Here is a 23,952-nt window from a genome sequence, read left to right on the forward strand (position 1 = left end):
AACCATTCTGTGATTCTATGACAACATTCACCCTTGGGGCAGGTCTGCTCTGTTTTCCCAGACCTTTGCCTCAGAGGCTCCTGGGCTGCCCTTCTCCCTGAAGGACAGCCCCAGAAGGGCAGGAAACTGCAAGGCAAGGGACATTGTTTTTTCTTCTCCATGCTAGGACAGAATGTGTTTTTCCTAATTTTCTGATGAAAATCCAATGGCTGTGATGATCATAACAACTCAATAAGGCTAGAATTAAAAAAAAAAAAAAGAAGTGCTGAAATCTGAAGCAGAGACTCTCCTGATCTGACCATCCCCTGCTGTGCTCCCTCCTGACAATCATCAGTCCCCTGGAACTGAACCACAGCCTGAATGAGCCTCCCCATCACTCTGAGCTACCATATGCCTTGTCTCTGTGACACCATTTGTTTTCTTTTACAGCTATTTTCATCTGTTGTTAAACATTCCTCTGAGATGAGACCTTCTACTTTTATCCCCAGCCAAAACCCATCGCTGGCTCCCTGGGTGGTATATGTCTGCCTCTCTCCTGGATCCAAGAGGCTGCAGCTGCATCACTATGATCTTGCGTCAGCTCTCCTTCTCTCTCTCTTTCTCCCCTCCAGTCAGAGTTTTCTAGAAAGGCAATGCCCTTCTTTCAAACCATTACCAGTAAAGCCTGTGAGTGCTCACTAGATCAAAACCTAGTGCAGGCTTACCTATGCAAAGCAGAGCTGTTACTTGAGAAAGGGTAAAACAAGAATGAGCTGCTAGCCTCCCTCTGAACCTGCTCAGATGCACTTGGATGGAGTAAGAACATCCAACTTGTCTGGATATTTGTTTGATCCAAAACTGGATCCTTAAGGAGACTCATTTTTGATCAAACACAGCCTGAAGGAGAAATGCCATCTATGGCCTGGCATTTCTTTCAGTGAGATGGGACAGACTTCTCCAAACCCAGAGATTTCAGCCCACCAGGTGCCAGTGGCAGTTTGCTGCCAGCGGAAAGAAAACCGACCCAGCTGTAGCTGCAAGCCAGGTACAGCTGCCAATAGGTACCTGCAGACTCCTCCAGAGTATCTGGAGGCGGTTACTTACTCGGCACCAGTGTCCCGTGTTGATACCACTTCTCATGCATAACGCATCCTCTGCTGCAGCGCTGGAGAAACTGGGAGCACAAATGTCCTGCCCCGTCATTGACTAGTGTTAGGTTATGGGATTGACGGCTCATCCCCATGCACATGAATGAGCAGAGGCACCATGACAGGCAGGGGAACCCCCATACCCTCACCGGAGCTGGCTGAGCCCCTGACAGGGCTGCTCCCAGGGCTGTCACGGGGAGCCACCAGCACCATGGGCAATGGCAGAGGCTCCCCATCAGCTCACAGACAGGGGGGTGCTGCCTGCAGAAGCTCAGGGCTCAGATGGCTGGCGCTGTGTTTTCCGCCTGCATTGATCAGCACGGCCGGGGCATGTGTGTCTGTGTCCGCGCATCTGTCTGTCCGTGGGACTACGTGCTCAGCCTCACCGCTGGCTGGGCACAGGCACCCAGAGCTGTGGCAGCCTGGCCTGATCCAGCAATAGCTCTTTTCCATTGCAACACTGAACCTGCGTTTCTTTCACAGCTATAGACACTCGAGCCGGCTCCACAGGAGCGAGTTCCATCGAACGCTATAGCCGAGCTGGGCTCACATACAAAGCTGCTTTAACGCGCTGCGCTGTTCCCACACCCGAATTTTAATCCCTGGTAGCGCTGTGCTGCATGGATTTACCACCTGGGGTCAGCACCAGCTGAGAGAATTTCAGACGTTATCCTGTTTTCTAGCACAGACATGCTCTACAAGAGCCACAAATGGGAAGGAAGGCTGTACCAAGTCAGTACAAACCCCTTTTTATCCTTTCTCATCACTAGCAGATGCAAGAGATGCACCCTGGCGCCTGTTCGGGGAAGAAGGCTCTGCACTATGGAAGGGGCTAGGCACAAGGGAGGTTATGCTAGCCTGAGTAACGCCACTCGTGGAAGCAACACAAGCAGTGTTAGTGCTCAAAATAACGTTTCTGCTGCTGGGCTGAGGTCAAGAGAGCTTCCAGAACCACGGAGGGGGACCCCAGAGATACTGCTCTGAACACAACGAGGCCACAGCTTTAGATGAAGCGTTTGCTCCAATTGCAAATGCTAAATCACTGCTGGCCAGAAATTACTTTTAAGACATTTTTTTTAATCTGGACTGGTTCACATAAAAAAAAAGTTTAACTTCATAAAAAAAGGAAGTGGTGGCCAGTAGATTAGGAAGTAAATCTCAGGGTTACTTTTAATGTCAGTTATTTTATGTATGGACCATACTCCTGGCAGCGCAACAGGGAGAGGAAGAGCACTGAGGCACTAGAGCCCACAGCAGCATGTGGATCTACACAGCCACCCACGGAGGCAACAGCCCCCACCCCGATGCAGGAAATCCCCATTCCCCTTTCACATCTTTTGAGATCATTTGAAGAGAAATCACCTACAACAGCTGCAGGCTCTTCCCAACTTTTCTGCTATTTGACATCTCAGTGACTCAGCTTAAGCATGTCTTCTTCTCCTTTAAAGATTTATTTCTCCTTTTTCTCCCAAGTAATAAGGATTTTTTTTTTTTGTCTACCTTATCTTTTTATACCACATTGTCCTCTCCAAGGGCAAGGCAAAGTCAGGTTGTAGGGCATCTTGTCCATGCCCTAGCCCAGACCTGTGAGCAGGGGAAGCACTGCCACTTTCACTCCAGCTTTTTTGGACATGACCTTTTCAACTTGCCTCCTCCGGGGATGTGAATTAAGTTTGGACACAGCTGCCTTAAATCTTTTGGAGCCCTGTAGCCAAAAATGGTGAACTTCAGATTTAGATTTTCTGTCCAAGAAGTAACAATCTGCCTGGTGAACTTGCCTTTTCCTCTCCCCAGCCACAGCTTGCAGTCCACCTCATGGAAACTTCCCCCCACAGAACAAGATGTAGTAACACAGGAGTGCAAGGCACCTCCTTCTTTCCCCTTCAGACATCACACAAACACATGCACAAAGTGTCACGGAGACAGGGGCTGCTGGCTCTTGCAGTCAGCTTCCCTGCTCAGAACAGAAGCCAGCAGGACCCCGAACCCAACAGGGGTTTGAAGGGGTGGAGGGGAAGGGACATGACCTAAAGCCACAGACAAGCTCCCCCACGCTCTCAGAAAGGCAGAGGGGACTACACCACCTTTCCTTTTGCCAGAGGATGGTTTTGGTCTGGCTGCCTCACAAAACCAAGCAAATCCAAAGGCCCTTTTTACCCCCAGGAATCAGAAGGCAGCACACCCCCTCCCCCCCACCCAGTGGTTGTGAAGTAAAGGTGTCTTTCTGCCCCAGACTGCAAGCAAGTGTTGTAACCTAAAGTTCAGAAGCAAAGGGAACAAAGTCGGTTCTGATTTTCTCATTGTTTTTCAGGGGAGAGAGAATAGAGTCCCCCTGACTCCATGTTTTAACAGAGAAAGGAAATACTTTTAGAGTTACCTTTAATCTTTATTTGGACAAGGAAGTAAATATATATTTAACTAGTTTTGATGCTTTAATTGTGTGCCATTGCAAAACGATCCATACTTACACTCGAATCTGCATCATTAACTGTTAAGTTCCATTTTATACCCAGGAATAGATTCAATGGCTTGGAAAAAAAGGGAAGAAAAATCAATACAAACAAGATGTGTCAGAAAGTGGTATAAAATAAGATTTATTTGCAAATCATTTTGACAATAACGAAACAGGTATCTCTGAGCTGTGCATTTTGGGGATTACACGTTAGTTCCTTTGCTTTCTGAGATTTCCATTTGCATGCAATATGGGATACCTCTAGAATTCAAAATGAACTTTGAAGTGTCCTTTTTTGCTGTGTTGTGCTAAATAACTCCTTCCACGAGCACACTACAGGAGAGTCAAAGTCTTTGTAATGAGAAGCTGTCACAGGAAACGCACAATGAAACAACCTTGGCTTAGAAAGAACTGTCGCATGAGAGCTGTTTCACGTTTGTTTAACAGTGTTAAGCGCTTCAAGATTCCCACAAGAAGTGACTGGTGCTTTATGTAAAAACAAACAAACAACAAGAAAACCCCCCAACAAAACCCAAAACAAAACCCAAGAAAACCCCAAAACCCAACACAAACCAAGATCTACCCCTAAACCCCACAGCTATACCAAAACCTCAGAGTTCTTTCTGATGTAAAAATGCACAGTACATCTGGTTATCACCTGAGTTCCCTCTCTTGGAAGCTAGAACTGTGTCTCATGTAAAAAAAAGTTCAAGATTTAATAATAATTACTGTATATAAATGAACTCAGGACAAAAGCAATACAAAGTGAGAACTGATTTACCTTAGCGCCTGATTGTGGGAGGGTAACTTCTAAATTATGGTTAGTCACAGCAGTTGAAGAGGAAGACAGCAGTATCTTCAGAATGTATCTTCAATTTCCACCCTTCTCCCCGACCTCGCTCTCTTTGTCTTTCAAAAAGCCAGGAAATTTCAACTTTGAAGTCATATTTTGGATTAGATGAGATAGGAATTGTATTCTGAGAACCCTGTACGATTACATTCTGAGCAGACCACATGAAGTATATCTTGTTTTAGGGGAAAGTCCAAAGCGACCAGAAAACAAAGTAAGAGCTACTCAGAGAGGAAATCAAAGAATGTGAACTAAATCTATTTTCAATACAGTTCTAGAAAACATTTCTTTTTATAACAAAGGGGGACGACTTCTCTTTACAAAGCTCAAAAAATCCCAATATTAAACACTGGAAAAATAGTATTTTTCCTCTGCTCCCATAAATATAATAATGCAAGAAAAGATGTCTAGATGTCATTGTCACCAGTTCAAAGAAGGCATTAATGAATGTATTACATCATTCAAATGTAAACAAACATGTTATATAAATACAGCCAAAATAGTATAAAATAACCTTATAAGGGTAACAACTGTTGTATCGGTGACAACCATTTCACTTAAGTATTTAGGCAACAAAAACTGAAGAGAATAAGAAAGACTCTTAGAGACTTTATTTTATTTTGGTCTACTTTAGAAAGACTAAAACAAGATCCAGCTGAAAGCTCTTCATCATCAGTCCACACGCTATCCCACCATGGGGGTCTCCCTACCCCTTCTGAGGAACCTAGTCCATCCTTATGGAATATACTTGGCCATTTCATATCAGCCATTACTGAAGTGATCCTGAGAACAAGGCCCAGAATCTGGGAATCTCTTTAAGGTGAATGCCCTAGCTAACATCAGACTGATGATGTTCTGAACTGATGAGCTTCTAAACAAGCTCAAAACTGAAAGAAGGATAAAGATTTTGAACAAATCTTATGTTGGCAAACATTGCCCTCTTCAATCCCAACTAAGCCATCTTCAGAGAACAGCAAGAATTTACAGTTACCTCCAGTGGTTATGCTCTGCTATTAGACAGCTCCAAGGCTTTACTTATCTAAGCCACATGTATATCCCCATATTTGTGGTGTAGTCAAACGTAAATACAGTTGAGGTTTATTGACTTCTCATTTGGGCAACAGAGATGCACTGCAACAATTAAGCTGCAGGTGCCAACATTCTGTATCAGCCCCTACATTTCATGGTTTTAACACTATTTTTGCAAGATAAAAGATTCCAAAGTTTGGCAAATCCCTAGTCTGAAAATCCACTATTTGCTGAGGAAGTATGATATTTACTAAGAATGTGAATCAGCTCCAAGCATACCATCTTTAATAACAACACTTTAAAAAGACCCCAAGCAGTCTGACAAGTTTTGTTCTCTCATACACCAGATCTGAAACCTAGAAATGCTCAGGCGTTTTTAGAAGTCTTGTAGAAGTGATAGAGTTCTCAAACGTCATTACAGGTTTTCGCAGAATAATGTTATATGAAATCTGTAGTACACTTGCTAACGTTTATAATCCAATGATCACTTGTAAGAAGTATTATTGCCTTTTAAGCGTAAAAATATAGGAGGTTCTATAAAGAAAATTAAAATAGCATTAATCTAATATTGATAGTCATATAAAATAACTCACAATTATGTAAGTTTCCATATTTAATTACACATTTAAAAATAAGTTATAAAAATAATTAGGCTTCTTTAAAACCCCTAAGATACTTTCTTTTAGGAGTTTTTACTCATATCTACTGATTGTCTAGCATCGGCAACAGCTTCTGGTACTCGAACAGTCATATCATCCATTGACTTCTTCAAGCAGATTTGGCAGCCTAAACGTGATCTGTAGGGAAATACGACATTGTTGTTAGTTTTACCCAATCATCTATTTCCAGCATTTACCCCGTTATGCCTCCAACATTCAGCCAGCCCAAACACGTTATGATCTGGAAACAGCCACTCTTGTGCATGGTCTTAATCAAGACCAGCAGTGAACTGCATGCATCAATGCAAAGATATACCTGGCAATAATTATGATTTACATTAAATAACAGAGTTCAGTACATTGGACAGTTGTACACTGAGAACCTCCTACTTGCTGAGACAACATATAGTAATGGTGACCCTTCCATTTTCGGTGGGTCACTAATAGTTCAGTCAAGTGCAGGGAATAACACTTGATCTCTCAAGGGACATCTGGCATCTCTGAAGAGATAAAGGCAATGAATCTGAAAAAAAGCCTCAGGAAAAGTATAGCATAACCCATCCAGGGTCCAATGTTTTCAAACTAAACAACTCAAGATTTGGGCCTTTAAGCCAGAAAGAAAAGACAAGAAGCACAGGAAGAAGGATAAAATACTCATAGCACCTGAGGAGATGTAATCCTTTGGTTTTCTACCCATTATTCAGCATGAAAAAGTGGTGTATGTGAGCAATTAAAATCAAAAAATTTAATACCACAAGAAAATTCTGCAGACATCACAAGCCACTTTTATTGCCGGAATATCTTTAGTGTCCACACCTTGGTACTTAAGTATAGAATGCTTAAACATAAGCAAGGGTGGGCAATGTTCTGTAGCACCAGTTGAATAATTTAATCAGTATAGGAATGTAAGCAGATACTATAAAAAAATGGTACTACATTAATATCTATACAGAACTCTTTCAAGCATGTAGTGATCAACTGCTGATGAAGCTCTCAACTCAGTACTATACCCCAAAGTAATAATTCTATGTAAATGACTGCAGCATCAACTTCAAATGTATGTATAAATACATACATTACCAGAAGATTTAATCTCATGAATATGCATCCATAAGAATAGGTTTAGATATAAAATCTGTTAGAGATGCAATTTCTGGTATTTATATTTAGCATTGCCCATAAGGCTTAATTTTACTGAAGTGTCTGTTTTTCACTAAAGACCAATACCAACTGCATATGCACTCCGTAGGGCGGCAATGGATTCACTTCATGTGGATAACACTGCCCTTCGTTTTGAGCCTGCTACACAGCAGTACAAAAAAAATAGGCAGTACTAAATAACACTGTGAGGAACAAACTATCTTCTCCTACTCAGATTCTTCCACAGTATTTACAATTTTATAGATATCTAACCAGATTCCCCATCCGTTAAAACTGAAGAAGCTTTGACCCCTCAAAAAATGATTTAGTCAATCCCTGCATGAAAGCCATTTCCCTTTTAACCACTTCTACGGGCCTTATTTCCTCTCATTCTACTACTAAAAAAAAGAAAAAAACAACAAAACAGGAAGTCAGAGTTGCACAAGTATATAGTGAATCCCCATTTTGTCATGTAACGGTATTTTCTGGTTTTCTACCTGTTCCTATCAAGTATTGCCAACGTTCCATTTACCTTTTTGAGGTTTTTGGGGTTTGAAGGTTGCTTTGTTTTGGGTTTTTTTGGCAGGGTTTTTCTTGTTGTTGTTGTTGTAGTTGTATTTGGTTTGGTTTAGTTTGGGCTTTTTTTTTTTTTTGAACACCAAAACCACCTCTCCATATGCATTTATCTTCACCTTTTAACACCAAACTTCGTTTCCTATCACCCAATGGCACAAAATCCTTGTGCATGTCTTGACAGTTTTCAGTTTTACTGCACTGAGTAACATAGCACTATACACAAGCCTTACTCTTCATTCTCTTTTCCCAAGCCTTTCACAAATACGCTCACTACGTAAAACCCAGCACCAATCGCTTTTAGATCACTGCTGATCACATACTCTTACCAGACAGCCAAATACTTCTACCTTGTTAAAAGACAAATGTTTGTTTTTTAACCAGTTACTTATCCTTTACAGGGCTTTTGCTCTTATCCCATTGCAACTCAAAACTTAGTAAAGGATTTCTGGACCTAAGTGAACTACGTGAACTGTAAGATCTTTCTTCATGCTCAGTGACTCATCTGAAGAGCTCCCGTATCTGTTACATTCCTCTACAAAAGCTCTGCTGAATTCTTTCCTTACCATTATGTAGTAGAAACTGTAAAAAAGCAGCAGTCCATAGACATGATTAACACGTCCAGTATGGAATCAGACTCACTGTTCTTCAGTTCCTATGATCTCATTTTAAAAGTTGGGTTGCTACCTTCCATTACTTTGATGTGGAAGTAGTTTTAAACCAACTAATTAAGCCTCACAGACAGTAGTTCAGAAATGTCATATTGAATTCCTATAGAACTCCTGGGTGAATGCTACCCAGTCATTACATTTGTTTCTACTCATTTTACTTAATTGCTGTAATACTACTTCTATGGACACATCAGTTTGAGACAGATACTCCAGGAAGCCCTCTGCAAAGAAACCTTCCAGTGCATGGATATCTCTAGAGACAACAATGCAAAAAACCCTTTGCTTTTATGTTATCTTTTTATATTTTAAGTACACCTTCTACATTATCCATTGGTTATTCATATAGACAAGTCTCCTGCTTAGGTTAGAAAAAAAAAAGTATTTTTCTGCTTTTTAGCAAGCTGTTTCTCAGCTTATTTTTTAATTAGGTATTCTTTTTAAACATTTAAACTTGCCAGGGTTTGCATCCCCCTATCTTACTACTTTTCATAAACCTAGTGTTCTACAGTTAATCAAAACAAATTTGTTTTAATTTTTCTAATTAGTCTCTCATTTTAAAAAAACATGAGCTTTCATGGCAGCTGCTAGCTGAAGCTTTCCCAAATACAGAGAGTCACTGACAAGAAAAAGCTTTTATCCTTATATTTATGACAGAACATAGTAGTGCAACCCCATTATGCAAGTTTATATTAGCACAGGAGACCAGGTAACCTACAGCAAATATCAGGCACTAAAGCTCTGTCTTCCAGAAAAGTCATCCTCTCACACATGTGAAAGATCCTGGCCATAGGAGAACACATGATGTTAGGAAAACCTGACAGAAGTAGTAAGTGTCTGCAGAGGGTCTAAAACTTAATTTGGTCTGAAGAACTTTGAGAGAAAACAGAAATATTTAAGCAGAGAGCTCTGTCTTTCTACCATTTTCCAGTTCTTCAGTAAAAACTACTTGCTTTAAACCTTTTAATTAAAAGATAGCCAAAGAAAAAGGTTTTTATAAGATCATTGGCCTCCAGAGATATCTAGGAATTGGTTCAGCCCAGAACCCAAAAAGTAACTCTTAGGAGAATTATGGTTGATGGTGAGAGAGAAGTAAATTCACACTTAATAGGCTTACGATTTTTTCAAAATCAAAAAAGGTTTTTGCGAGATGGGAAAGGGGACAAAACAAAAGAAAGTTTCTCCATCCTTGACTTCTTTGCCTTCACAACCTCCCAGAAAAGTTAAGATTTGGCTGAAGTGAGAAATAGTGTACTCTCAGTTAGAAATGATTAGTACAGGATTCTCATTACTAGTACAAGGAGACAAACGAGTTAATTCAGAGTACTTCTTTGCAGAGACATAAAAACCCCTATGCATTATACCGGCCAGGTATATAGCTCTCTGACTTAATTGGAAAGATGCTCAAAAACTTCAACAAGCAGTTCCACTGAAGCATGAAGAAAAGGGCTTATGAAACCTTGTAAGGCATAGCTGCCTACCCTTCATGTGGGTATGTTCTATGATACAGGCTACGTCTACACCAGCAAGTAGCGCAGCCCACTAGGAATGGGTCTGTGATGAGGATGTGACACCCTAATTACAAGGGGTGTGATGGTGGGGGAGATGTAGCACAGAGGGTTACTTTAGACTCTCACCAGTCTAATCCTATGCACTGAAATGCCCATTAGCAGTTAGAGCACACTTTAGGACTGGTCTTACCCAAAAGGGCTTGTGTGCAACAACAGCACTCTGACATCAGTCAAAGCATGAAAAGTGGGGACACTGTCATGTGGAACACTGTTTATCCTAGAGAAGGCTCAGGGGAGGATCTTATCAACATACATAAATACCAGAGAGGTGGTGGAGTCTCCATCCCTGGAGATATTCAAAAGCCGTCTGGACATGGTCCTGGGCAGGGGCTCTAGGTGGCCCTGCTTGGGCAGGGGGCTGGACCAGTTGACCTCAAGAGGTCCCCCTCCAACCTCAACCCTTCTGTGATTCTGTGAAAAGAAGATCTGACCAAAACTAAAATACTAATGTAAACACATTCATAAAATACATTAACTAGCTACAGACCAATGGAGACAGAAACCAGAAGGGAAGGGAAACAAGAACAAGAAAATTTACACACAACAGCATCGGCGGTTTTTGTTGAAGGAACTGAGGTTTTGGTCACTCCAGTATCTGACACTTCTGCATCAGACACCTCTGAAGAGCAGTATTGGCAAGCACCACTCTTCAGTTACAAAACCAATACTGACATCTTTTAAATATGAATTCAGATAAACAACATTTAAACTTGGCAGTCCCATTTCTGTAACAGAATCTAGCTATTCATTAAAAGCCAATTAAGGCATTCTAAGAACACTGGACAGCAAATCCTTCTTTCTATTCTTTGATGTAGTGAAGTGTTATATTGCCTTACGTTTCTGTGAGGCCATATGCCAGGTCCAGCATGTCCATCTCTTCATCAGTAATTGCATCTAGTTTCTCAAATATGTGGTCTTCAAAGATTAAATGACAAGTGGAACAAGCTAGCGTTCCTTCACACGCACCTAAAGAAAAAAAAGTCAAGATAATAGAAAATCAAAGTTTCAAATTACAGCAGAATTTCAGAAGAAATCCTTTATAATGTGTTTGTCTAATACAAGCAGTATCTTTTGATTAGTAAAATTAATGTTTCATATATTTCCACATTCATATATCTACTCTGCATTCAACTGTCAATAGTATTGCTACAGTTCCTACAACATCAAGATTTACTTGAATGCTATAGTTAGTTAAAATACTTAATTCCCTTTCTACCATTTAAAGAAAGTTTTCTACTATAAGAATGCAAAAGCAAGACAATGCTGTCAATCAACACTATCGAATTTATTTCCAAGATTCATCTTTCTATCCCTCTTTCCCATAGTTTTGAGGTGGTTTCCTTAAGAAGTTCAACAGAAGACACCTGCTATACAAAAAATTCTTCAGAAGTACAGGAAGGAGGGATTTTATACTTGGTATTTCTTCTCACTCAACAGAACACTAATTTGCAGCAACAAAGGTAGTCAGGCTAGAGAGAGATGGTCTTCTCTGTGTTAGAGGCCTACGTGTATTACTAGGTGATCCAGCTCAAGCCAAGGATCAAATAATTTGCAAGGGTTGAAAAGAACAAGCATCAACTACATCTACCTGCTACAGCAATTAGGTCACCGGGGGACTGTAAAAGTTTGAGCACTAACAAATTTGTCTCTGCCACAGTATAGGTCTGGCACAGAGTTCGCCACTTTGTTGAAAACGAAACACGCAACTTCAAGAGGAGGAGAGAGCTGAACTCTTCATACTTGCATGGAGATTGGGGTTGGGGCACACAAACCCCCACCTCTGATTTAAATTGTTGAGAGAAGCAGGTAATACATTAGCCAAGTTTCATTTATTTATTCATTTCCAGGGAAAGCAAAGCCAAAAGCATTGTGACCACATCACCTTTGTACTCATATGGAAACAAAGGGAAGCAAGGCTGCATGTCTAACCACTGTTATGAAAAGAAACAGTGGGATTCATCATCAGACCACAGGAATGATACAGAAAGCACTGCGTTGTTAAATGCAGTAATGGTATCAACAGCATATACTGTATTAGAAGACTTGATTTTTAAAATACGTCTTCAAGTACATACAAATGCATGTGAAAAATTAGACTTTAAATAAAGTGCCAAATAATGTAAAATTTGTCATATCAGTGGTTTAAGCATTTTAATGTTGGGGGAGGTGAGGAGAGAAAGAACAAACACTGACCAGTCTATCTGCAACTGCAAAGCTCACAGTAGCAAACAAACTTGCGTGCAGCTGAATCATTCAACGGTTTTCTAAGTCTCTATACAGAGCTATTTCTATTATTATTACTGCACATGGGATGCCCCCTAGTGATAGAAATAAATATGTAAGACTTATATTTTACATTTTTTTTCTCATTTTTTTCCTAAACACAGAACATACATTTTCATATTATTTATACTGCATTATTTCTCTGTCCTAGTACGATGTTTCATTAACAAATGATTATTGAAATGGGATTGGCATATGTTATAATTAAAGATTGTTACAGTATCTCCAATTTTTAGTTTGGATTCTGTTTATTGACAGCATTATTTATGTTTTTTTCCCCACTTTACCACAATGCTTTAACATGGCCGGTATTTACACAAACTCAGAGAGTATTTACTGTAAAATACAAGCAGACTAGTCGTAAGTCTATATGACACATTTAATAAGTGATACATAAAGCTAGTTATCACAATGCACTACAGATGTTTATGAGAATTCTTCTTCCCCAGTTGTATGCAACTCTAGACATAAGAGCTCTCTGACATAAGTCAGATTAAAAATCTTATCAAAGATTTTATGACTAACAGTGAGATTTATTTGCACTTAAATAAAACACACCTCAGATTTCAAACTGTACTATGCTAGCCTACTTATTTTTTTCTCCAATTGCTCGATGCTACACACTCACTAGTGAAAATTGTATTTCCACTTCCTGCTTTAGTTTGTATTATTAATTCTTAAGCTCATGTTCATGTAAATACCTTTCCTGAGGTATTTAATTGCCATTACCCAATAACATGACTTTCAATGGGCAGAATCCTACAACTTCAACGCAACTAACTATGGAAAGTGCAGAAGTTTTAAGGAATACAGGTGTTATAACTTCCTCCTATTTTGACTTTGAACAGAACTTGTACCAAGTTAGAATTTCACTACGTCTCCTTTACCTCAGTCCTTTAACAAGAATTAAACTTTTTGCTCTTCTCTGCTAACTGATGTGGATTTGGTTGTTACTTTCACTCAGCACTCAAATACTACAGCGATTTGTGCTACAAAAAACCTGATAATAGAGACAGTATGGCAATACAGAAGTAACCAGACATAGTAAGAAATACACCAGCTTTGCATTGCCTCCAGAACCTATCAGCTCAGAAAAGTCTGCAGGTGACATCTTTAAGATTCCACCTTCACAGCACTCTGTACACATTCCTCTCCTTTAACATTCAAGCAATGTTCACCCCAAATATTTTTTTAGAACTTGACCCAAAATACTCTATGCACCTGCAGGAAAAAAAAAAAAGAGAAAATCCAAATAAAGTACAGCTAGGTTTTATAAATAAAAGTACAGCTAGATTTTATAAATTCACAAATAAATATTCCTTTACAGTTGGACTCAATGATCTTAAGTGCCTTTTCCAACCTAAATGATTTTATGATTCTATAAATACTTATGAATAAACTGGTAACTCAATTTCTAGACACTCAATCACAGAATAACAGAATCGACTAGGTTGGAAAAGACCTTGAAGATCATCCAGTACAGCCATCAACCCAACATTAACAGTTCCCAACTACACCATATCCCTCAGCGCTATGTCGACCCTACTCTTAAACACCTTCAGGGATGGGGACTCCACCACCTCCCTGGGCAGCCCATTCCAACGCCTAACAACCTGATCTGGAAAGAAATGCTTCCTAATATCCAGTCTAAACCTTCCCTGGCGCAACTTGAGGCCATTACCTCTTGTCCTATTGCTTGTTACTTGGTTAAAGAGACTCATCTGCAGTTCTCTGCAACCTCCTTTCAGGTAGTTGTAGAGGGTGATGAGGTCTCCCCTCAGCCTCCTCTTCTCCAGACTAAACAACCCCAGTTCCCTCAGCCGTTCCTCGTACGACATGTGCTCCAGACCCTTCACCACCTTCGTTGCCCTTCTCTGGACACGCTCGAGTAATTCAATGTCCTTTTTGTAATGAGGGGCCCAAAACTGAACACAGTAATCGAGGTGCGGCTGAATACTGAATACAGTATTCAGTGAATCTACTTACCAAAACCATCTATGTCTAGATTATTATCAACCACAACATCCAGCAGTGAATCCCCAGGTTTTCCTTTGGCTGTTAGTTTGTCACCATCACGATTTATGAAATGGACAGTTATTTTATCTTCTGAGCTGAAAAAGAAAAGTATATAATGGAGTTAAAGAGGAGTTCTAGAATCTTTTAGATCTTTAAAACTGATTGAACACTACTAAACCAGTAATCGCTATCAACACTAAGAGCACAGAAACCTCAGTTACTGGCTTTTAGAAGCTGCAACAGGTACAGGCATTTATTGCTGTACATTGAACAAAGGCCATGAAAAATAAGAAAAAAACCTCTTGGTTTGTGTATTGTCACTAGAAGCTATATAGGATCCTGGTGTTTGCCTTTCACCAAAGAGAGTCAGAATTATTTTATTTTAGGTACAATATTTGTATTTTTATCAAATAAAATAGCTTATTTTAAATGCTTCTCTCCACATCTTTCTGCAGAGCCTTGCTTTGGATTTATGAAATTGTATTTGTTCTCATCATTATCATTTAGTACAAATTTTACTACTTAGAGTTTAAGACATTTTACTTTATTAGTTACAAAATTTAATGCTTTTCTCCTCCCCAAAACCAGAAATACTCCAAAAGCATTCTGCTTTTTTTTGTGCACAGATTCTCTTAGGGTTTCACGTTGTAAATATTAATTCTAGTGAAGTTCAAAGTTTTGACACTGACTTCAAAGAAAGAAGGTTTTGTATTTTCCTGCTTTGCTTTTCAGACGATTATGTTTACTTAAGAAAAAAATTCCCTTGCAGTCTGCATAAAACTTCAAGAATAAAGCTTTTAATATGGAAAAACGAGGGTTTTTTGTGTTCTGTATTATGTTATTTCACATACAAATTAAATGAAAGTTTAATATAATAATAAAATATAGTTTGTTTTTAAACAGATTATTTTCTTTCCTATACTAAGTGAGCAAAACAAGAAAAACTTGTTGGACTGTGATGAAACCTGTTAAGAGATGAGAGATGCAAACAGAACAACTAAAAGCTAATGCAAAAATCTATGTTTCAATGTGAAATCCATGTTTAAGAAGAGCATGCTTAATATTACCTTTAATCTTTATACCAAATGTGGGTCTTGAGTGATCTATCATATGGAAAGCATACAAGCTTGAAAATCAAATCACCCCCTGTCAAACTCTAACCTGGAGAATTGAATTTGAAAGTGGTCATACTAAAGCATCAGTGAACAGATTATTTTTGGAACTGGCTGTAAAAGAAAATGTGTTTTTAGACATCTGAGTCCTAGCTTGTTTTGAAAAACAACAAATGTTTGTTGCTCTAGACTTAATCTACTTCCCACAACTGCAAGCTCAGTTGGCAGCAGAACGCGCCGTGATTCATTATGATGTCATGTTCAATCCTTGTCATATCATCCCTCAGTCCATTCTCCAGAAGGCAGCCACAAGCTACTATTAACTACAAATTCATTCCAAAATTATCATCAGTAATGAAGGATTGACCTTGCTGATCTGCAGAATGCAACTGAAGCATGCACTATAATAAAATTCATAAATCTTAAAGATATATCTTTCCAACATGTAATTAATGTTGCAGAGTCACCTGTGATATCAAAGGACCACCTCTAGCAAACCATTCTGTGGGGGTTTAAGTTACCACTCTGCTCTTCATTTTGCTCCTCTGCTGCACTAACACCTCCCACAGCACAACCAAGGAAACAAGCACCCACTTCTTAGATATACTAGTACAAAATTCACCACCTCCACTGGTAGCTCAAGACTGATGGGTTTAGACGGCATCTGGAAAGGTATAGATTCACATTCTGACAGCCAAAGTAAACCACTGACAGTGTAATTTTAAACTGCTTCAAAAAGTCTTTCCAGAACTCACTGAAATACACCCTCCTTTACCGAAATTTTTCTGTCAACATGACAGCCACAACCCTGACAGGAGACACAATGCAAGACACACTTGCATTTATGGGCATTCTCTGCCCAAGGTATAGACATGGCAAGTACTAAATATTTGTTCAATATCCAAAACATACCCCTTGCTTTATTATAGGACGAGGCGATCACAAGTAATATGGTGTTTTGCTTATCGAGGATGCCAATTAAACTCAGACACCAGAGTGAAAAGAGGAGGCTTAATTTACTGTTAATAATTAAAGGATATAACCAAGTAATACAGAAAATAAGTAATAAGAAAAATACAAAATAGTATCCTTTATTACTATATAAATTATAGAAAACACGAATAAGCAAGGTAATGCACCTAATCATTACCACATGATGGGGAGAATAGTGATTAAGAAAGATAAATCACCACTTGCACACGTTACCATCATCCAGACCCGCAGTTGCTGGGGAGCCCCGGTTGCAGTGAGGATTTGGAGAGCCTTTCCCTGCAAGTGGGAAGTCCTATGAGGCGTGTCCACCCATAGGTGAGGCATCCAAAGTCGCTGCAAGCGGGTCCGGCCTTATATACCAAAAATCAGCAAGTCAAAATGACTGGTACCTTTGTTTTGAGCAGAAACATCTGGTTTCATCCTCCTGTTGGATTCCACCCAAAGCCTGGCCAGGGCTCGGGGTGGGAGGGCGAACCAAGGGAGTTTCTAACAAGGTCAAACACTTGGGTTCTCAGCTCTGAACAAGGCTAAACAGAATCAAGGGAGTCTCTTTATCTACTTACTTGGTTCTGTTCCCACAAAGTTCCCAACAAGACCAGACACCTGGTTTCTCAGCCTTGAACAAGGCCACACAAGGAAAGTTGGATACATTCTCATGACATTTCAGTCTCACTCCTGACTATATTTTGTCTAAACTACATCTTTCACTAATGAACATACATATTTCGTTAATGATCAGATACTAATAATAAATGCTAATGGTAATACAGATTTTACTAATTAGCAGATACTAATAATGGATAACATTTGGTTATGAGGTTCATCTACAGGTCAACTTTGTTTCAGGGCCTGTTATTCAGGCCCTAGCACTACACACGGATCGAACAGCAAGATGCCTGGCCATCCATTAGATCACTGGAACCTTTGTAAAAGACAAGTCATCCCCCTCCCAGTTTTCAAAACACATCTGAAACTGTCTTCACCTGTGATTACACTTTAATCTGGCATAACACCACAGTGCCACAAGAAGAACAGGCCGGCCCTCCCTCCTTTGTTCCTTCTATCTCCAGCGCTCACACTGTCATGCAGTAAACTGGCTGAAACTCAACCTTCACAGGTCAATGGCCGTATGAATGTCAGAACCGGTACACAGTCAGAGCTGCCCCTGAAATGAAAATTACATCAGTTTGAAAAATTGTGTTACTGCAACTTTATGATGCAATAACATAACCTAAGCTTCATGATCAGCTTAAACTGATCTCTTTCTAATACAAAAATGTGGGTTTGGGTGATCTGCACTCCAAACTGCCCTGACATCATCCTTACACCGATAATATCACAAGTCAACTCATTTCGATAATCTGGCTGAAAAAAAATAACCATAAAAACAAAGTAGTCTCAGATGAACCAGCAAGCAAAACTGACAGAATGCCGCTGCCCACAACAAAAATGAGGAAACAGGAGTGGGATCCCTTTTTCAGTAGTAACAATTTTACGTGAGCTTCAGCAAGTTGTGGAACTGCAGCATGGCTGTGCATGCCTAACTAGTGCAGCGTGCAGCAAGGGGACAAACCGAAGTACCACCATTAAGTCACCAACTTTTGTTAAAGATCACTACAGTAATTAATCTTTTCTACAGGACCTAATTCACTCTGGCTGATAAATGAAACTAAAAGCTATTTGTAATAAAGCTAGAGATAGCCTTAAGTCTTCCAGTAGGATCTGTTCTGCTATTGCCATCTTTACCACTCTTCACATAGCCAAAATGTTTAATTTAAAAAAAAAAAAAATCACTGAGGTTTTATTGTACATGAGCCTGAGTGGTGAAAGTACTTTCAGAAGTGTGTGTACATAATAATCAGACTGATCAGACATTCAAAACACACACTGTGCAGATCTTTTCAATAACTGGGAGATACCATTAAAAAATAATAACCACTGCACCTGCATGAAACAGTAGTCAGGCTTTATAAATTTCAAGTAACATGGCTTTTGTCTACCTAAACATTGTTTGCATGAAGAAAAAACCAGCCAAACACTACCATACTGTGAACTAGTCACAGGCAATTAACATGAAACATGTGCCAAGTCTATGGAACTATAAATAGCCTCAGGAAGAACAAAACATATTTTGTGTAATCTCCATAAAGCACAAATATCCCAATTCATGCTCAGATGAACACTTTTCACCAGATGTAAAACACAATTAATTTCTTGATATGGTTGCCACAGTACTATCAGCTTTGTTATCAAGCTTCACTACCCTAAATTGAGCATACTGCAAATGCACAGAAGAGCGCCAGAGAACTGTAAATGCTATTCATTGTCCCTCCCATGCAAAAAAGAGCAAGTACTGCAAGAATCCTGACAGCTACCTCTTCACCCTTAAAAAAAAAGTATCCTCCTGAATCTTCAGCTATTACTTCCAAGTTAAGAAACATCTCTTACATTCCTCCAAACAAAACAAAGATAACTTTCCAGATCTTTTATTAAATGGTAAATCTAACAGCCCTCCCTAATTGCCTGAAGAGTTTCATGAATGAAACTATTATACAGGGCTCAATTAAAATGTGGAAGTTATAAATCTGAACTAATCTTTAAAGCATGCAGTAATTACATTGTGCACCAAAGGTACTGTGCAGCTATCTAAACTGGTATAAAAGAATTCTGAGATAACTCCTGTTCACCACAAAATGAAGGATGGCGGATAAAAATGGAGCAAGAGAAAGAATGAAATGGAAATGGAAACATAACACCTGATGTTTCACTGAAATGCTTGGGAACATCTGCTCACAGGAATCACCTCAGCTGATGATTTTATACAGCTAGGTCTTCATGCTCTAGACACAAATACAGTTAATTCTACATATAAAAACAATATGTTTTTACTGGAATAACACTGACTATATAAAGTTCAGGATCTGGGTCTCAAATATGACATCCAGAAGTTGTAGGACTAGAGAAAATAACCTGCACATAAATGGAGAAAACACTAACATATGAAAGAAACAAGGATTTTTCTTTTTCTCCCCACTCACTCAGCCAGGTTATATAGAATATATAAACAAAATGTTTGAGATACTTGGTTGTGTGAGCTCTTTTGCTGGTATGCTTGGGCAATGAATGTGAATAAATTGCAATCTGTAATCAGTCTGTTTGTGAAAGACTTGAGGGATTACAAGTCTTACATTAAGACATTAAGGTAAGGAAAACTTTTCCCTTTTTAGTATTCTTTTCCCTCCCATTTTTACCCTGTTCAGTAATTTTACTAAGTTTTAAAAACTTGAAAATACTTTACAAAGGCCTTTTGGTTTTTTGAATTAGAAACTGTGAGTCAGGGACCTCACAATAACTGATCACCAGGGCAATCATTCAGTGGACACTTATCTTTAAGACACTCAGCAGGGTCACTCAGAGAAGAGATCTAAACTAGCAACTTCCCTATCTCATATGGGAGTCCTAGATCAAAGCTAGTCTCTCCACATTAAAAGTATCTGCAGGAACAAAGTAAAAGAGCACATGCGGGAGAGTTTAAAAGCAAACTATTGAAACAACTTTGATGGCAAGGGCACTACCCAACCATCTGGAAACAGGCTAGGCTACACCACCTGATGTTGGGCAGCTGAGTGCAGGTCCTGTTCCAAGTCAAAGAAACTTCTCTGGCAAGCAAGTAAACTAGGCTTTTAAAGCTTCTGTATTTTAAATGCTGACAGTTAACTGTAGACTCTGACCTATCTTTGACTATACAAGCCAGAAGGCCATGCATAAACACAGTCTTTGACTACATGTACCAAGTGGGAAATCTGTAGTTGTGGGCTGTGGAATATTAAGTGTCTACAGATGTAATGCATTCTGAAACACCTACTTATACATACTGGTGAGGAGAGGAGGGGTTCTGCACACTTAGATGCACAAGTGGTCTTCAGCAAAGAAAAATTATACCAAAGGCAGAAGAGATCTTCAGTATTGAGTTCTCACTGATACATGCTGTACTTCTACCAGAAGGCTAGGAGACTTTCACCAAACAAAAAAAAAGAAAAAAAAAAGGAAACTGCACTGCATGAAAAAGCAACACTGATAAGGTCACAACCTTTTAGAAAACTAATTTGGATATTAGGAACCCCAGTTTAGCTTTCCATAACGTTGCAAGCTCTTTCAACGGGGCTGCAGGCCCCAGAGGCCCTGTGCCTTACCCGCGCCGCACCTCCCGCCACCAGCCCCCGGCACAGCCTTGCGGGACACAGCTCGCCCCACCCGCCCAGGGCGTCCGCCGGTGGAAGGTCGCTCCGCAGAGCGCTTCAGAGCTATCGCCACGGCAGCCGCAGGCGGGACGGCGAGAGCCGTGGCGGAGCGCGGCCGTGAGGGGGGCCGAGGAGGAGGCCGGGACCTGCCCCGAGCGGGCCAGGTAGCGGCAGGGCCGGGGCAGCGGGGCACGGCGAACGACCGGAGGAAGGTCACGCAGCGCCAGCCCGGCTCGGCCGCCCCCGCCCGGGCGGCCCAGCCCCCAGGCGGCCGTTGGCCCCGGGTGCCCGAGGCCCCGACAGCGGCACAGCCCGGTACGGCACGGCGCTGCCGCGGCGCGAAGGCGGCCGCCGCCGTGAGGAGCCCGCCCAGCGCCTCACGGCCCCGGCCCTCTTACCTGAGCACCGCCCGGGCAGAGAGGCTGAACAACCGGGCTGCCCTCACGGCAGCGGCACCGCTGCCGCGGCACGGCCTCGTCCCGGCTGCCGGCGAGGCGGAGAAGAGCCAGCGGCGAGAGGAAGCGGCAGCGGCCCGCAGGAGCCGGGCCGGCCCCGGGGCAGCCATGGCGGCGGCAGGACGGGACCGCGGGACCTCCGCGCCGGCACCGGGGGAGGGGCGGGGGCAAAGTCCCGCCGCTTACGCCTCCAGCGCGAGCTGCGGCGATTCTCGCAGCCGTCTACGTAGCGCACGTCCCGCCCCCTCCTGACGGCGGTGAGAAGGGACCGCGCGACGGGAAGAGCGGTGTTACGCAAAGTGCGCAGCGATGCGCTGAGGGAAGGGGCCGGGCCTTACGGCAAAGGCGCAGGGCGCTGCCAGCGGCGGGGCCCTGCCCGTCGCGCTCGTCTTCCCTTCCGCTTCCCGCTTGCTCCCTCAGACCGCGCTGTAGGCCGGTGAAAGCTCTCTTGTTCTCAAATACACCAGTCTTTCTGGGAAGATGGTCCCATGGAGCCCGACATGTCCTGCCCCGCGACCGGTTGGGTCTGAGGGATTTCTTGTCACAGCCCGGGCTCAGGCGAGGGCTCAGTGGGGTCCCTGACAGGCGCGGTGGAGGTGGCACCCAAGGAGTCGTCACTGCATCCCAGATGCCCCTTTGGGAGACCTGGCCTGTGAGGGACTGGGCTCCTTGGCAGGGCAAGAAGCACGGCCCCAGAGAAGTGGCGCTGGCAGCCCAGGGGTCTCACCTGTCTGCCCGGCTGTGTGGGCAGGTCCACCGAGGAGTTCCCAGTTCCCCATTACTATTTCTTATGACAGAAGATCAACTTCTAAAACCCAGGCATCAGCAAAGGGACGGCAATGCTATCAGAGGTTTTAAGAGGACGTGAGCATTCTTGGTGAATGGCTCAAATACTGATGAAAGATTAAAGATTAAAACAAAAAGAAACATTTTATAGGACAAGGCCTTGGGAGGGGATAATAGGCTCAAAGACAGTAGAGCCCTGAAAAATGAAGAAGATAAAAAAACCAGAACCTTGAATTGAGGAACAAGGAAACTTCCCTTGGTCGTGTGCTCAGAGATACCATAAAGACTGACCAAGTTGTGTCCTTTAGATTCATTTAGCTCATTATAATGTGAAAACCACACCTCTTGATGAGAAAAAGTCCCTTACTCAGGTAAGACCCCCGCTCCTTGAGTTTATGCAGAATAATAATAATATACTGGAAGTAAATCAAGTTGAGGCACGTTGTTAACAAATGAGGAACAAAGTGATAAGAAACTAACTAATGGTCATTACATTAAATGTGTATCCTTGTAGTTTGAAGTGTGTAAGTATGACATTTACCAGTGTGCGGTGTGCTAGCTTTGTGGAATTACCACGTAGCACCCATCTCTGTGCAGATATGGATTAAACAAATATCTCGACTCTGTTTTTTGGCTCATTGCACACCAGGTAAAAGAACTCAGATTTTGGGACAACTATACCAGTATGTGCAGTAGGAAATTTTGAGATTTCCTGAGCAATTACAGACTGCACATGTACACTTAATTTGGCTCTCTGCAATGTTCACATTGCTCTACTAGTTTTGATTAGATGGTTATGTAGATCCCCTTCACTCTACCACACCCAGACTGGAGAGTGCTGAGTGAATGAGGAAGAAATATAGCATTTACTTCAAAATATTCATTCAAACAGGAGTGTAAATAAATGAGGAAACGGAGGAAATGTTGTTTATCTCTGATGCACTTGAGGTAGCTAAGATTATTCCTATGATTTTTGTTGCACCACTGTAAGATCAAAGAGGGAGATAACAATATACTATATAACTTAAACTGGTGTATTTTCTTTAAGGAGAAGGTTGTGGTGGTGATGTCAAGAGCCTCCAAACTGTCTGGCCATAAACCAAGTGACTTCAATGTGCAAGTTTTCTCTGCTTCATATATAAAGCTCCTACCGTCTAAGTTAGACTCAGTGTCATTAGAGGGATTCCTTTACCCATTACAGATATAGTCAACATAAGATTTTACATAGTCTGAATCTTTTAAGCTTTATTTCAATTATTGCTGTGTCAAAGTAGCTTTTATAGGACCTACGCTGTATGAATCCTGTTATACCAAATTTGTTTCACGTCATTATCTTTTACAATCCAGTATTCTTTCCATAAAAAAAATGTAGTGCTGTCCCCATCTAGATTTAGCATAGGATTTTAAAAGTGTTACAATTACCTAGGTGCACAGTGTATCTCTACATTTCAGCTGACTGAGGCTGACCTTTTTTTCTAGGCAATTTCCTTAAAAACTCTACCTGTCACAGAGGCTGCAGTAACTTTACACAGGTTGCCGCTGTGTAATACTGGCAGAATAGCTTTCGGTTGTTATTTGATTACTGGCAAAATAATTGTGTTTGTTCAAATATACCATTTGTAGAGTAATATTTTTAAATATAACTGAAATCAATGCACTCAATATGTTTATTAACTCATATTAATATAAATGCAGTCAACATATGTTAATATACCATAGAGTAGTCACTGAAATAAATACTCTGAGGGCCAGATCCTCAGCTGGTATACTGGTATCCCCTCACCCATGCTGAACTCTTTTTCATTAGATTTTTGCAACACAAAAGAATGTGGCTACAAATAATACAGCTTATTTCAATATTGTCACTACAGCATAGGGTCATATATGCATACTTGTAAAGCAGTATATCGCTAAAATACAGCTTTATGTGGACTTCTAATATTGTAAAGCCAAAAAAGCACATGAGATAATCTAGTCTGACTTTAACCAGAAGGCTG

At 41.0% G+C, this 23,952-nt stretch overlaps 1 protein-coding gene across 1 annotated transcript; it reads right to left on the minus strand.

The window, feature by feature from the left end:
* Positions 1 to 3,705: 3,705 nt before the first annotated feature.
* Positions 3,706 to 21,377, minus strand: FDX1 (ferredoxin 1). Its single transcript, XM_074860111.1, has 4 exons — positions 21,113 to 21,377; positions 14,339 to 14,463; positions 10,906 to 11,035; positions 3,706 to 6,255 (listed from the first exon to the last, which is right to left on the minus strand). Exons 1-4 carry the CDS (start codon positions 21,277 to 21,279, stop codon positions 6,141 to 6,143), a joined length of 537 nt encoding a protein of 178 aa, XP_074716212.1. The 5' UTR covers positions 21,280 to 21,377; the 3' UTR covers positions 3,706 to 6,140.
* Positions 21,378 to 23,952: the final 2,575 nt, after the last annotated feature.

Source organism: Strix uralensis, chromosome 2 (genome assembly GCF_047716275.1).
Source record: "Strix uralensis isolate ZFMK-TIS-50842 chromosome 2, bStrUra1, whole genome shotgun sequence".
Classification (NCBI taxonomy): domain Eukaryota; kingdom Metazoa; phylum Chordata; class Aves; order Strigiformes; family Strigidae; genus Strix; species Strix uralensis.